The 14,786-nt window shown below is 53.2% G+C and overlaps 1 protein-coding gene across 1 annotated transcript in view; it reads right to left on the reverse strand.

The window, feature by feature from the left end:
• The window catches only part of MYO9B (myosin IXB), a 113,789-nt gene that overhangs the window by 68,274 nt on the left and 30,729 nt on the right, over positions 1-14,786 (reverse strand). The window contains exons 7-12 of the mRNA XM_060232757.1: positions 14,259-14,348; positions 11,031-11,147; positions 9,820-9,954; positions 6,374-6,495; positions 3,321-3,462; positions 736-931 (exon numbers count right to left, since the gene is read on the reverse strand). Of these exons, the coding sequence (XP_060088740.1) occupies positions 736-931; positions 3,321-3,462; positions 6,374-6,495; positions 9,820-9,954; positions 11,031-11,147; positions 14,259-14,348 (802 nt within the window). The remainder of the gene's footprint in view (positions 1-735; positions 932-3,320; positions 3,463-6,373; positions 6,496-9,819; positions 9,955-11,030; positions 11,148-14,258; positions 14,349-14,786) is intronic.

Raw genomic sequence — 14,786 nt, forward strand, 5'->3', positions numbered from 1 at the left:
TCCTTTCCCTTTCTTCCCCACAACAGACACCCTGTGAGGCGGGTGGGGCTGAGAGAGCTCTCCCAGAAGCTGCCCTTTCAAGGACAGTCTCAGAGCGGCCTACAATCTCCTTTCCCTTCCTCCCCCACAACAGACACCCTGGGAGGAGGGTGGGGCTGAGAGAGCTCTCCCAGAAGCTGCCCTTTCAAGGACAGAGTCTCAGAGCAGCCTACAATCTCCTTTCCTTTCCTCCTCCACAACAAGACACCCTGTGAGGTTAGTGGGGCTGAGAGAGCTCTCCCAGAAGCTGCCCTTTCAAGGACAGAGTCTCAGAGCAGCCTACAATCTCCTTTCCCTTCTTCCTCCACAACAAGACACCCTGTGAGGTTGGTGGGGCTGAGAGAGCTCTCCCAGAAGCTGCCCTTTCAAGGACAGAGTCTCAGAGCAGCCTACAATCTCCTTTCCCTTCCTCCTCCACAACAAGACACCCTGTGAGGTTGGTGGGGCTGAGAGAGCTCTCCCAGAAGCTGCCCTTTCAAGGGCCAATCCTGCGAGAGCTATCAAGGAAAATTTTCAAGGACAACTCCTGCGAGAGCTCGGGCTGACCCAAGGCCATTCCAGCAGGTGCAAGTGGAGGAGTGGGGAATTAAACTCAGTTCTCCCAGATAAGAGTCTGCACACTTAGCTACTACATGAAACTGAGCACACAGTGTGTGTGTGTGTCCTGCCCCCCTTCTGCCCTGGGCCTCTCCTCACCAGCGGTCTTCCGAGCTCTCTGGCGGCCAGCTTCAGCAAAGACTGCCATGGCTTGAACGGCGGCACGCAGGGTGGCCCATCGGAACACAGCCACCGGGTCCATCCCGAGGAGCTCACGGACGTAGGCACTGTCACTGCCCCGCAGCAAGGCCACGATGTCCGGGCGCATGTAGTCCATGTTCTTCTCACGGAAGTCCTGCCGAGTGCAAAGCAAAGAGGTCAGCTCTAAAACGATGTTATCAAAGCCACATTGCGGAGCGGCAAAGCCAACGGCTTCATCTTTAAAATAATCTAGATTCAAATTGCAATCTCAACCACCAACCCGCAGCTCCAATTCCTCTTTGGATTTCAGCTCGTCGTTTTGTTTCAATACGTCCTCACCCCTACAAATCATTTCTTGGTTTAGTCATTTTGACTGAACGAAGGCGTCCACTGGAGAGACCCATCTCGGTAGCTTCCGGCAAATTTTCGGTTTCAACCAAGCCCATTTTGAGTAAAGAGATTTCCACAACAGAAGAAGAAGATATTGGATTTATATTCCACCCTCCACTCCGAAGAGTCTCAGAGCTGCTCACAATCTCCTTTGCCTTCCTCCCCCACAACAGACACCCTGTGAGGTAGATGAAGATATTGGATTTATATCCCGCCCTCCACTCCGAAGAGTCTCAGAGCGGCTCACAAACTCCTTTACCTTCCTCCCCCACAACAGACACCCTGTGAGGTGGGTGCGGCTGGAGAGGGCTCTCACAGCAGCTGTCCTTTCAAGGACAACCTCTGCCAGAGCTGTGGCTGACCCAAGGCCATGTTAGCAGGTGCAAGTGGAGGAGTGGGGAATCAAACCCAGTTCTCCCAGATAAGAGTCCGCACACTGAACCACTACACCAAACTGGCTCTCCAACAGATGAGTTTTAAAATAAGTATGGCCTTCCAGTCTCACCCAAGATAGAACACGCGCTCTATAGCAGGGGTCCTCAACTCTTGGGCCACGGACCGGTACTGGGTGTGGCCCGTTAGCAACCGGGCTATGCAGCCTCACCACCCCCGCTTGCGGTACCTCACCCCGCGGTGCTTCCTCCCCCCTCCCCACAGCACTTCCCTCCCTCTGTTTCCACAATGTTAAGGTTGGGGAAGGGGCCGTGAAGCGCCTTGCAGGCTCTGTAAAGGCCAACTCCCCCCCGCCCCGCCGATCAGCTGATTGGCGGGAAACCGCACGGCAAAACCACAGCAGCAGCAGCCCACTGAAAACTATTAGGGAACAAGATTGGGATAGTATGAAATAAGAATAATGACCTTGGAAGAATGTTCATCTTTATCGAGGCAATTCTTCCCGTGAAAGATACATTCAGGTCTTTCCCCCTTTCCGGATCCTTCTTCATTTCTTTAAGTAACTTATCATAGTTATCTGTCTTTAAACGGCTACGGTTTATTTGAGATACAAATCCCAAGATGTTTAACTTTCTTTTCAAAAGTAAATCCCGGCTTTTGTTGGAAATGATGCATATTTGCTCCACTTGTCGTGTTTTTGGATAAAAATTTTCGGGGGGGGGGTTCCCCCCCATCATTAATTTTCAGTCCCAGCATCAGTCCAAACTGATTAATCTTGTTCATCAAATAATCAATAGAGTCTAGTGATTGTTCTAGCTCTAGAACAGGGGTGTCAAACTCATCTGTTATGAGGGCTGGATCTGACATAAATGAGACCTTGTCCGGCCGGGCCATGTGTGTACCTATTTTATTTATTTATTTATTTTATTTATATTTCGACTTATATCCCGCCCTTCCCATCGAAGTGGCTCAGGGCGGCTGAGACTAGGTAGCAGAGATATAAATTTTATAAAGGACACACACAAACCCAAATACATATTTTTAAAAATTTAAAATATGCTTAAAATGTCGGCACTCATTCGTTTTAAAGATGCTTTTGTTGTATTTCTCCCATGGGATCCAGGGAACCGGACAAAGGAAGCTGGGGCTCTTTCCTCCTTTTCCCAGGGGATGGGGGGGAGGAGTCTCAGCCAATAGAAGGAAGAGAGGCTTGGCTCAGCAGCTCTGCTGTGCAGCTGAACAAGCCTTGCAAAGCAAGCTGCTGTGCGGAAGCAAGCAAGATATAGGGAAAAGGAAGCAGATGTACAGCCAATTGCTTGGAGGCCTGATAGGAGCCCTCCAGGGGCCTGCTTTGGCCCCCCAATTGCATGTTCGACACCCCTGCTCTAGAGGACCCAGAGGGCCAGGTGAGATGATGCCGCGTTCAGCGCCTCTTCAGACGCAGCACCCAAGCATCTTACGGGATTCTCTGCCGCAAACAGCAGCAACTGCTACCCTAACAGGTTGGGTTTTTTTAAAAACGGGGTTCAACAAATTCCTGGAGGAGAGGTCAATGAACAGCCAGTGGAGGTAACAACTAAAGAGAACCTCCGGGTTCCTTCAAAGCACAGGAGACTTCCCTTTGGGGAGCCGAGCTGGCCTGTGTTGGGGGCAGGCGACGAGGACAGCTGGAGCTTTGGGGCGATCCCAGAAGGCTCCCCTTGGAACCAGAGTTCAGCCTCCCCCCCCGTGTCACCGCAGTCCCTGCTCCTGCCCCCTACCTTGATCTGGTACTTCACTTTGCCTGCAAAGTGCTGGATGATGAAGGCGGGCTCCAGGACTGGGGTCCCCATGAAGAACCGGCTGTCCTCGTGCTGCTGCTTGAATTTCGCCAGAAGCGTCTCGCTGGTGGCATGAGGAAAGCTGCGGGGACAGAAGCAGGGCACAGAAGAATCAGCGGGGGTCTGGGATGAGGCGATTTTGTTTTCTTCAATTATGCCCCGTCTTTCTTCCCGAAGGTGACGTACAGCGCTCTTCTCGTTTCCATTTTATCCACTCAACAACCCTGTGAGGTAGGACAGGAGGAGGAGGAGAAGAAGAGGAGGAGGTGAAGAAGAAGGAGAAGAGGAGGAGGAGAAGAGGAGGAGGCGGCAAAGGAGAAGAGGAGGAGGAGGTGAAGAAGAAGAAGAGGAGAAGGAGAAGAAGAGGAGGAGGAAGAGAAGGAGAAGAAGAGGAGAACGCAGAGAAGAGGAGGAGGAGAAGAGGAGGCGGCGGCAAAGGAGAAGAGGAGGAGGCGAAGAAGAAGAAGAGGAGGAGAAGAAGAGGAGGAGGAGGCAAAGGAGAAGGAGAAGAGGAGGAGAAGGAGAAGAAGAGGAGGCAAAGGAGAAGAGAAGGAGGAGGCAAAGAAGAAGGAGAAGAGGAGGAGAAGAAGAGGAGAAGGAGGCAAAGAAAGAGAAGGGGAGGAGAAGAGGAGAAGAAGTGGAGGAGGAGAAGGCGAAGAAGAGGAGGAGAACGCAGAGAAGAGGCGGAGGAGGTGAAGGCAAAGGAGTAGAGGAGGAGGAGGCAAAGAAGGAGAAGAGGAGAAGGAGAAGGAGGAGGAGGAGAATGACAAGAGGAAGAGGAGAAGGTGAAGAGGAGGAGGCAAAGAAGAAGAAGAAGAAGAGGAGGAGAAGAAGGAGAAGAAGAGGAGGAGGAGAACGCAGAGAAGAGGAGGAGGTGGCAAAGGAGAAGAGGAGGAGGAGGCAAAGAAGCAGGAGAAGAGGAGGAGAAGAAGAGGAGGAGGAGAACGCAGAGAAGAGGAGGAGGCAAAGAAGGAGGAGAAGAGGAGGAGAAGAAGGAGGAGGAGGAGAATGACAAGAGGAAGAGGAGAAGGTGAAGGAGAAGAGGAGGAGAAGAAGGAGAAGAGGAGGAGGAGGCAAAGAAGGAGAAGGGGAGGAGGAGGCAAAGAAGAAGGAGAAGAAGAGGAGGAGAAGGTAGAGAAGAGGAGAAGAAGAGGAGAAGGAGAAGAGGAGGAGGTGAAAGAGGAGAAGGAGGAGAAGAGGAGGAGGAGGAAGAAGAAGAGAAGAGGTGGAGGAGGAGGAAAAGAAGAAGGAAAAGGAGGAGGAGATGGTTTTATACCCCTCCCTTCACTACCCGAAGGAATCTTGGAGCAGCTTACAATCACCTTCCCTTCTTTGTCCCACAAAAGACACCCTGAGAGGTTGGTGGGGCTGAGAGAGCTCTGAGAATAGAACTGGGACTGATCCAAGGTCACCCAGCCAGCTTTTATGTAGAGGAAGAGTGGGGATGGGAATCAAACCCAGTTCTCCAGGTTAGAGTCTGCAGCTCTTAATCCCTGCACCAAGCTGGCTCTCAACGGGGTGAGAGCACGAGATCGGCCCAAGGTCTCCCAGCAAGCTTCAGTGGGTAGAGCGGGGCATTTGAGCCTGGATCTCAAATATCGTGGGCTGGCACTCTAACCACTATACCACACTGTCTCTCATGAAGCTTTGGGTCTCAGCAACAGAGGAGGAGACCCAGGCATGGCAGGCATTCCTCCTTGCCTGATAGATTTGTTCCTGGCTTCTCAATCCTTTCAGGGCCCTGAAACAGTCTCTGGGCATGGAAAAGCTCCGGGACAGCTGTGTCACCATTAACAATACAACAATGGACAGGCAAAGCACCCTGAAGTCACCCAATGATGGCGGAGGGGGGGGGGGAACGGTGGGAGGGACGGTGGCTCAGTGGTAAAGCATCTGCTTGGTAAGCAGAAGGTCCCAGGTTCAATCCCCACTGGCATCTCCAACTAAAAAGGGTCCAGGCAAGTAGGCGTGAAAAACCTCAGCTTGAGACCCTGGAGAGCAGGGGAGGGACGGTGGCTCAGTGGTAGAGCATCTGCTTGGTAAGCAGAAGGTCCCAGGTTCAATCCCTGGCATCTCCAACTAAAAAGGGTCCAGGCAAGTAGGCGTGAAAAACCTCAGCTTGAGACCCTGGAGAGCTGCTGCCAGTCTGAGTAGACAAGACTGACTTTGATGGACCCAGGGGGTTCTGATTCAGTAGGCAGCTTCATATGTTTAGGGGAGGGACGGTGGCTCAGTGGCAGAGCATCGGCTTGAGGGACGGTGGCTCAGTGGCAGAGCATCGGCTTGGTAAACAGAAGGTCCCAGGTTCAATCCCCGGCATCTCCAACTAAAAAAGGCCAAGGCAGTAGGTGATGGAGATGGAGGGACGGTGGCTGAGTGGTAGAGCATCTGCTTGGTAAACGGAAGGTCCCAGGTTCAATCCCTGGCATCTCCAACTCAAAAGGGTCCAGGCAAGTAGGCGTGAAAAACCTCCGCTTGAGACCCTGGAGAGCCGCTGCCAGTCTGAGTAGACAAGACTGACTTTGATGGACGCAGGGCGGGGTCTGATTCAGTATAGGGCAGCTTCACATGTACATATATGTATTAGGGAGGGACGGTGGCTGAGTGGTAGAGCATCTGCTTGGTAAGCAGAAGGTACCAGGTTCAATCCCTGGCATATCCAACTAAAAAGGGTCCAGGCAAGTAGGCGTGAAAAACCTCTGCTGGAGACCCTGGAGAAAGAGCTGCCAGTCTGAGGAGACAAGACTGACTTTGATGGACCCAGGGGGATCTGATTCAGTAGAAGGCAACTTCATAGGTTCATACATGAATGCTAGAAAGGAAACGGCACAGGAAACCATGACAGCAGGGCTTCCTTGGGGGATGTGGGGCCAGAACCCCACAGCGCATCTCTTGGGGAGGAGCTTTTGTCCAGCCCTGGCCCACCCCACTGCTCCCCTCGTGCCTCCTCTGCTGCCTGCTCCCATCTCCCCTCCTCCCGCAGCCACACTTACTTGCTTTCTTCATCCAACAGGTAGAAGAGGCCGGTGGGTTTCTTGCTGATCAAGTGGATACAGGCCACGTTGTCGGTGTAGGTGATGTTGTGCCACTCGATGCCTTCGCTCTGGTACTCCTCCTACAGGCAAGCCAGAGGCATCAGTGAGTCCACTGGGGGACCTCCCAGACCGCCCGTCTCCCCACACTTGTGGGGCAAGGCCATGCAACACCATTATGTGACAGTTTCACCTGAAGTTCCACCACACGGAAGCCGGGAGGATAAAATGGAAAGGAGGGAAACGATGTAGAAGAAGATATTGATATTGGATTTATAGCCCACCCTATAATCTGAATCTCAGAGCGGTCACAAGCTCCTTTACCTCCCCCCCCCCCCCACAGCAGACACCCTGTGGGGTAGGTGGGGCTGAGAGAGCTCTCCCAGAAGCTGCCCTTTCAAGGACAGAGTCTCAGAGCGGCCTACAATCTCCTTTCCCTTCCTCCCCCACAACAGACACCCTGTGAGGCGGATGGGGCTGAGAGAGCTCTCCCAGAAGCTGTCCTTTCAAGGACAGAGGCTCAGAGTGGTCTACAATCTCCTTTCCCTTTCCTCCTCACAACAAACACCCTGCGAGGTGGGTAGGGCTGAGAGAAATCTCCCAAAAGCTGCCCTTTCAAGGACAGAGTCTCAGAGTGGCCCACAATCTCCTTTCCCTTCCTCCCCCACAACAGACACCCTGTAAGGTGGGTGGGGCTGAGAGAGCTCTCTCAGAAGCTGCCCTTTCAAGACAAAGTCTCAGAGCGGCCTACACTCTCCTTTCCCTTTCTTCCTCACAACAAACACCCTGTGAGGTGGGTAGGGCTGAAAGAACTCTCCCAGAAGCTGCCCTTTCAAGGATAGAGTCTCAGAGCAGCCTACAATCTCCCTTCCCTTCCTTCCCCACAACAGACACCTTGTGAGGTGGGTGGGGCTGAGAGCTCTCCCAGAAGCTGCCCTTTCAAGGACAGAGTCTCAAAGCGGCCTACAATCTCCTTTCCCTTCCTCCCCCACAACAGACACCCTGGGAGGTGGGTGGGGCTGAGAGGGCTCTCCCAGAAGCTGCCCTTTCAAGGACAGAGTCTCAGAGCAGCCTACAATCTCCCTTCCCTTCCTCCCCCACAACAGACACCTTGTGAGGCGGGTGGGGCTGAGAGCTCTCCCAGAAGCTGCCCTTTCAAGGATAGAGTCTCAGAGCAGCCTACAATCTCCCTTCCCTTCCTCACCCACAACAGACACCTTGTGAGGTGGGTGGGGCTGAGAGCTCTCCCAGAAGCTGCTCTTTCAAGGACAGAGGCTCCGAGCGGCCTACAATCTCCTTTCCCTTCCTTCCCCACAACAGACACCCTGTGAGGCAGGTGGAGCTGAGAGGGCTCTCCCAGAAGCTGCCCTTTCAAGGACAGAGTCTCAGAGCAGCCTACAATCTCCCTTCCCTTCCTCCCCCACAACAGACACCTTGTGAGGCAGGTGGGGCTGAGAGCTCTCCCAGAAGCTGCCCTTTCAAGGATAGAGTCTCAGAGCAGCCTACAATCTCCCTTCCCTTCCTCACGCACAACAGACACCTTGTGAGGTGGGTGGGGCTGAGAGCTCTCCCAGAAGCTGCTCTTTCAAGGACAGAGGCTCCGAGCGGCCTACAATCTCCTTTCCCTTCCTTCCCCACAACAGACACCCTGTGAGGCAGGTGGGGCTGAGAGGGCTCTCCCAGAAGCTGCCCTTTCAAGGACAGAGTCTCAGAGCAGCCTACAATCTCCTTTCCCTTCCTCCCCCACAACAGACACCCTGTGAGGTGGGTGGAGCTGAGAGAGCTCTCCCAGAGGCTGTCCTTTCCAGGACAACTGCGAGAGCTCTGGCTGACCCAAGGGCCATTCCAGCAGGTGCAAGTGGAGGAGTGGGGAATCTACCCAGTGCTCCCAGATAAGAGTCTGCACACTTAACCACGACACCAAACTGACACCAGGAGTGCCACGCAGGAAGGGTAGGCTAAAAGGGTCACTAAAACTGGTGGGGAACCTACTGCTCCACTGAGCGCATTTTGTCTATTAAAATAATTATACCCCAACATTCCTTTTGGCTCATGTTTGGAGCCTTCCTCCGGTCCGGGGGCGGCCAAACTTGCTTAACTTAAGAGCCATGTGGAATAAATGTCCGATGTCTGAGAGCTATCGTCAAATCTTAAGAGTTCAGACACGAAACCAGATATTTGAGGGAAGGCAGGCAAAGAGATGGGGGACGGACGAGGGGAGAAGAGGTAGGAAGAAAACAACTTTAAACGTATTATCCAAGCCCCGCTGGCTTAGTTGAGAGACGTGACGTAAAGAAACGAATGTCTTCTCCAAGCTAGCTGATGGGGCAGCGGGGGCTTGGCGAGCCACACAATATGTGTGAAAGAGCCACAGTTTGCCACCCCTTGCTCTAGCTTACGGAACCTCCCTCCAGAACAAGAGGCGCTTCCATTGGATTACGAGGTGCCCAAGATGGAGGCAGAGCCACCCGGGGGGGAGGCAGGTGGGACACACCCTACGGACAGGCTGCTGACACATGCCGCTGGGGCCCAGAAGAGGAGGGACTGCAAAGCACACCAAAGACCGAGAAGTCCGTATCGAGGGTCCTAGCGTCAGACGTGTAACTTAGATATAATACTGTAACTGGTAGGGTGTAACTGCTTGACATGACTGACCCCATATTGTATTCTACTATGCTGCATTTCCTGCTTCTACTAACCGTGAGAACAGCAACGTGTATTTTTCCTCAAAGCAATTCCTAACCGCAAGGAGAAGAATTTCACGCTAGGCCTAGAAGCCATCTGGGCCTTTGAAGTTAGCATATTCCAGGTAACCAGTGGGTAGCTTCCTGGGAGAAAGATAAGGAGGTATGGGAAGCGCCGACTGTCTCCAAGGGTGTGAGAATGCTGTATTGTTTCCCCTCTTTGAAATGTACAAAAAGGCAGAGCTCAGCCCTGCCCGTTATCAAACTCAACTTGCTACTTGCCTAGAGTGTTTGTTCTCAAATAAATGGATTAATTTTGCAACATTATGATCCGTCTTTGTTTGAAGTTCCACGTCTTGACACCTAGCTCCTGCCACCTCTGCAGGTCCCCTCTTGGCACCTCCAGCTAAAAGACTTCTGCTCCTTTTCCTGAAGCCCTGGCACTCAGAGCAGCCAGTTTTGGGTTAGATGGATCCAGGTCCTGGCAGCGAGTAAAAAAAAAGCTTTGTCCGCTAGTTGGCGTTACAGAAATCAAGCAACGGTATACTTTCCCTGTCTGCTTCTGAGTGTTCCTGCACCGTACCTTCTTGGGAGCCTTTCAGAACTGCAGGCCTGGATCAGAGAGAAGGGGCAGAGAGCGGGCTGCCTGGCTAAGGCCACGATGACGGCCGCTGGCCTTCCGCCTTTCCTGGGGCACAGATACCATCGTCCCCAGCCTCTTACCTGTTCAAGCTTGAAAATGTGTTGGTTGAAGTAATACTGCAACTGTTCGTTGGCATAATTTATGCAGAACTGCTCAAAACTGTTGGTTTTGAAGTCTTCAAAGCCAAAGATATCCAGGACACCAATGGACAAGCACTGCAAAGAAGATATTGAAGAAGGTAAGGACAGAGTCTCAGAGTGGCCTACAATCTCCTTTCCCTTTCTCCCCCAAAACAGACACCCTGTGAGGTGGGTGGGGCTGAGAGGGCTCTCACAGCAGCTGCCCTTTCAAGGACAGAGGCTCAGAGAGGCCTACAATCTCCTTTCCCTTCCTCCCCCACAACAGACACTCTGTGAGGTGGGTGGGGCTGAGAGGGCTCTCACAGCAGCTGCCCTTTCAAGGAGAGAGTCTCAGAGCGACCTACAATCTCCTTTCCCTTCCTCCCCCACAAGAGACTCCCTGTGAGGTGGGTGGGGCTGAGAGAGTTCTGACAGAAGCTGCCCTTTCAAGAACAAAAGTCTTAGAACAGCCTACAATCTCTTCTCTTCCTCCCCCACAACAGAAACCCTGTGAGGTGGGTGACTTTTGACAGAGTCTCAGAGCGGCCTACAATCTCCTTTCCCTTCCTCCCTCAAAACAGACACCTTGTGAGGCAGGTGGGGCTGAGAGAGCTCTCCCAGAAGCTGCCGTTTCAAGGACAGAGTCTCAGAGCAGCCTACAATTTCCTTTCTCTTCCTCCCCCACAACAGAAACCCTGTGAGGTAGGTGAGGCTGAGAGAGCTCTCCCAGAAGCTGCCCTTTCAAGGACAGAGTCTCAGAGCAGCCTACAATCTCCTTTCTCTTCCTCCCCCACAACAGACACTCTGTGAGGTGGGTGGGGCTGAGAGAGCTCTGACAGCAGCTGCCCTTTCAAGGACAGCTCTGTGAGAGCTATGGTAACCCAAGGCCATTCCAGCAGCTGCAAGTGGAGGAGTGGGGAATCAAACCCGGTTCTCCCAGATCAGAGTCCGCGCACATAACCACTACACCAAACTGACAAAGGCAGGGTGGGGTGGGAGACAGAGTCAGTGGGACAGCAGGTTGCTTTGCAAGACTCCTGCCGTTGAACTGAACGTGCTTTTTCTTTTCTCACCCTCTTGAACTCCGTCGCCCCGATGCCCACCCACCAGAGCACTGCCCCTGCCCTCCTCAGATGAACTGGCCGTCAAACTGCCCCTTGCGGGGGACGTACCGTAACAGACTCCTCCATGTCCTTCTTGTTGAGAAGCGCATGATTAATTCGCAGAACTATCCAATCGAAGAGTGCGCTGTACAGCGACTTGGCCATAGAGTCGCGGGCAGTGATAGCCTGCAGAGAAAACACACACGGCACACTTCAGTTTCACCTCTCCTGAATGCTCCGGCTCCTCCCACCACCCCACACAAGGGAAGGAAGACAATATCAGAGCAGAGATGACCCCACGCTCAGCAACACTCCCTCGAAGCTGTGGAGTTTTGTGAGCAACAATTCTATTTTGTGAGCGACCGGCATTAAATTTGTGAGCTGCTGCATAAATTAGCTTGCTCCGAGGCCGTTTCCCCTGAGCTGAGACAAAAAGGTGTGAGCTGGAGGCGAAAAAGCTGTGAGCTGGCTCACACTCGCTCAGCTGATAGGGAATACTGCTGGCAACTTCAGCGTGGCTTTAATTTTTTTCCTGCTTCAGAAAGGCTTGGCGCGCACTAGCATAGAATCATAGAGTCGGAAACGACCTCCAGGGTCCATCTAGTCCAACCCCCTGCACAAGGCAGGAAACGCACAAATTTTGTTGTTCAGTTGCACACTCGATTCTGACTCTTTGTGACCCCACGGACGAGTCACGCCAGGCCCTCCTGTCTTCCGCCATCCTCCGAAGTCAGACAACCCCCTCGCAGCAGCAAACAGCCTCCTTCCCCTACTTTCCTGTCCACAGCCAAGCTCCAAACCTTAGATCAGGGGTCCTCAAACTTTTCAAATAGGGGGCCAGTTCACTGTCCCTCAGACTGTTGGAGGGCCGGACTGCCGTTACTGTACAAGGCCGTGGGCCGTCAGTTCTCCGTCTTCTGCATCTCTCTCCCTTCCCCACACCGCACACACCCCGGCCTGGGAACTCACCTCACCTCGGTATCACCTCACACTCTGTCTCCGCCGCCTCAGCCCAGTGCTGGAAGTGTGCGTTGCTAATGCGAGTTTAGGTTGAACGTCACTTCCGGTCTGATTTTGCCATAACCCGGCGGGCCGCATAAACGTCCTCAGCGGGCCGCATCTGGCCCGCGGGCCGTAGTTTGAGGACCCCTGCTTTAGATGGAGCTGACATCTCATCCTTCCCCCTCCAACCCTCAGACAGCCGCTTTAGCTGCTGCAGACCATGCCGGTCCGCGAAGGGGTCCGGAGGAGGGGCCCTCTCTTGCCCTTTCCACAGCAGCATCTCTAGACTCACAAGTGCAACAGGAAGAGGCTGCAAAGGCAAACCTCAGGAGCGTGCTGCTGGCCGTTCACTTTCTGTGGAGGCCCAGGGCACCGCTGTGGCCAGGCTGGCCTTTTACTCTCTTGGCCCAGTTTGAGTGCACAGTAGAGTTGCCAGGTCCAATTCAAGAAATATCTGGGGACTTTGGAGGTGGAGCCAGGAGACCTTGGGGGTGGAGCCAGGAGCAAGGTTGTGACAAGCACCATTGAATTCCAAATAGAGTTCTGGCCGTCACATTTAAAGGGACCACGCTCCTTTTAAATGCCTTCCCTCCGTTGGAAATCACGAAGGATGGGGGCACCTTCTATTGGGGCTCACAGAATTGGACCCCCTGGTCCAATCCTTTTGAAACTTGGGAGGGTCTTTTGAGGAGAGGAACTGGATGCTATGCTGCAAAATCGGTGTCTCTACCTCAAAAAACAGGCTCCCCCAGAGCCCCAGATTAATTCTCCATTATACCCTATGGGAGTTGGTCTCCATAGGAAATAATGGTGTTCCCAGCAGGCATTCCCCCCCCTCCCGCTTTCTGATGACCCTGAAGTGAAGGGAGGGCCTCCAAACCGGGAGATCCCCTGCCCCCCACCTGGGGATTGGCAACCCTAGTGCACAGCCAGTTTGGTGTTGTGGTTAAGTGAGCAGACTCTTATCTGGGAGAACCGGGTTTGATTCCCCACTCCTCCACTTGCACCTGCTGGAATGGCCTTGGGTCAGCCAGAGCTCTCTTATCTGGGAGAACCGGGTTTCATTCCCCACTCCTCCACTTGCTGGAATGGTCTTGGGTCAGCCATAGCTCTCTTATCTGGGAGAACCGGGTTTGATTCCCCACTCCTCCACTTGCACCTGCTGGAATGGCCTTGGGTCAGCCAGAGCTCTTGTAGGAGTTCTTGAAAGGGCAACTCCTGCGAGAGTGTTGATTATGTTGTGATCCACCTTGAGCCTGGGGTAGGGCGGAATATAAATTTACTAAATAAATAAATAAAATTCCCACTGCCTTAAGTTGGGGAAGAAGTCATTCCTTATTAGTGGCACGTTTTGATCCTTGACAACATTTGCAAAGGAGAAGGAAGAGATTAAATTTATACTCCTCCCCTCTTCACCTGGAAGAGCCCCGTGGCGCAGAGTGTTAAAGCTGCAGTACTGCAGCCCTAAGCTCTGCTCACGACCTGAGTTCGATCCCTGCGGAAGCTGGGTTCAGGTAGCCGTCTAACTCAGCCTCCCATCTTCCGAGGTCGGTCAAAGGAGTCCCCAGCTTGCTGGGGGGGGAAGCATAGAGGACTGGGGAAGGCAATGGCAAACCACTCTGTAAAAAGTCTGCCGTGAAAATGTTGTGAAAGCTACGTCACCCCAGAGTCGGAAACGACCGGTGCTTGCAAAGGGGACCTTTCCTTCACCTGGAGTGGCTCACGATCTCCTTTCCCTTCTCCTCCCCACAACAGACACTCTGTCAGGTAGGTGGGGCTGGGAGAGCTCTGATTGACCCAAGGTCACTCAGCAGGCTGCATGTTACTCAACATGAGGAAGAATTTCCTGCCCATGAGAGCCGTTCCTCAGTGGAACAGGCTTCCTCGGGAGGGGGTGGGCTCTCCTTCCTTGGAGGTTTTCCAACAGAGGCTAGATGGCCATCTGACAGCAATGAAGATCCTCTGAATTTAGGGGGAGGTGTTTGTGGGTTTCCTGCATTGTGCAGGGGGTTGGACTAGATGACCCTAGAGGTCCCTTCCAACTCTAAGATTCTATGTGGAGGAGGAGAAGTGGGGAATCAGACCCGGTTGTCCAGATTAGAGTCCGCTGATCTTAACCACACCACCAAGCCGGCTCTCATGACACCAAACTCGAGCCAGCGTTCCCCAGTCTCAACTCAGAAGGCCAGTCTTCCCACAAAAAAGCCCTAGTTCTCTGCCCCACCCCCCCCAGCTGGCCCTCTTTAATCCCACCCCGTGCTCTCCTTTCCACAGGTGCGGCTGCAGGGTACTCACTTCGTTAAGGCTGTAAGGCAGGATGAGCTTGTCATTTGCGGTCACCGTTTTTCTTTTTGTCAGCACTTCCACTAAGATTTCGCGTTTCACCTACAGGTGGGGAGGAAAATGCAGGCGTGAGGGGCACAAGAGAGCAGGTCTTGCCTGTCTGCCTAGTCCAAGTGCTTCCCTGCCCTTCCACCAGGGGGCAGAGGGGTCTTACTTCTTCGCACGGTCCCCGCAACGTCCCTGTGAGGCAGGCCAGCGAGAGAGTGCAAGCAGCCTCTTCCCTAGCAAACTTTGAGCTAGAATGGGGATTGGAACCCAGGCCTCTCATAGCCGAGTTGGACCTTCTAACTGCTACAATCCTGTCATTCTGTTTATTTAAACCGGGGGTGTCAACCTCATTTGTTATGAGGGATGGATCTGACATAAATGAGACCTTGTTAGGCCGGGCCATGTCGGGTTGGGCCGAGCCGTGTCTGGCCGGGCCATGTGTGTACCTATTTAAGATTAGGTAGCAGAGATATAAACTTTATAAAGATCCAA

The sequence above is a fragment of the Heteronotia binoei genome, chromosome 2, assembly GCF_032191835.1.
Source record: "Heteronotia binoei isolate CCM8104 ecotype False Entrance Well chromosome 2, APGP_CSIRO_Hbin_v1, whole genome shotgun sequence".
Lineage (NCBI taxonomy): Eukaryota > Metazoa > Chordata > Lepidosauria > Squamata > Gekkonidae > Heteronotia > Heteronotia binoei.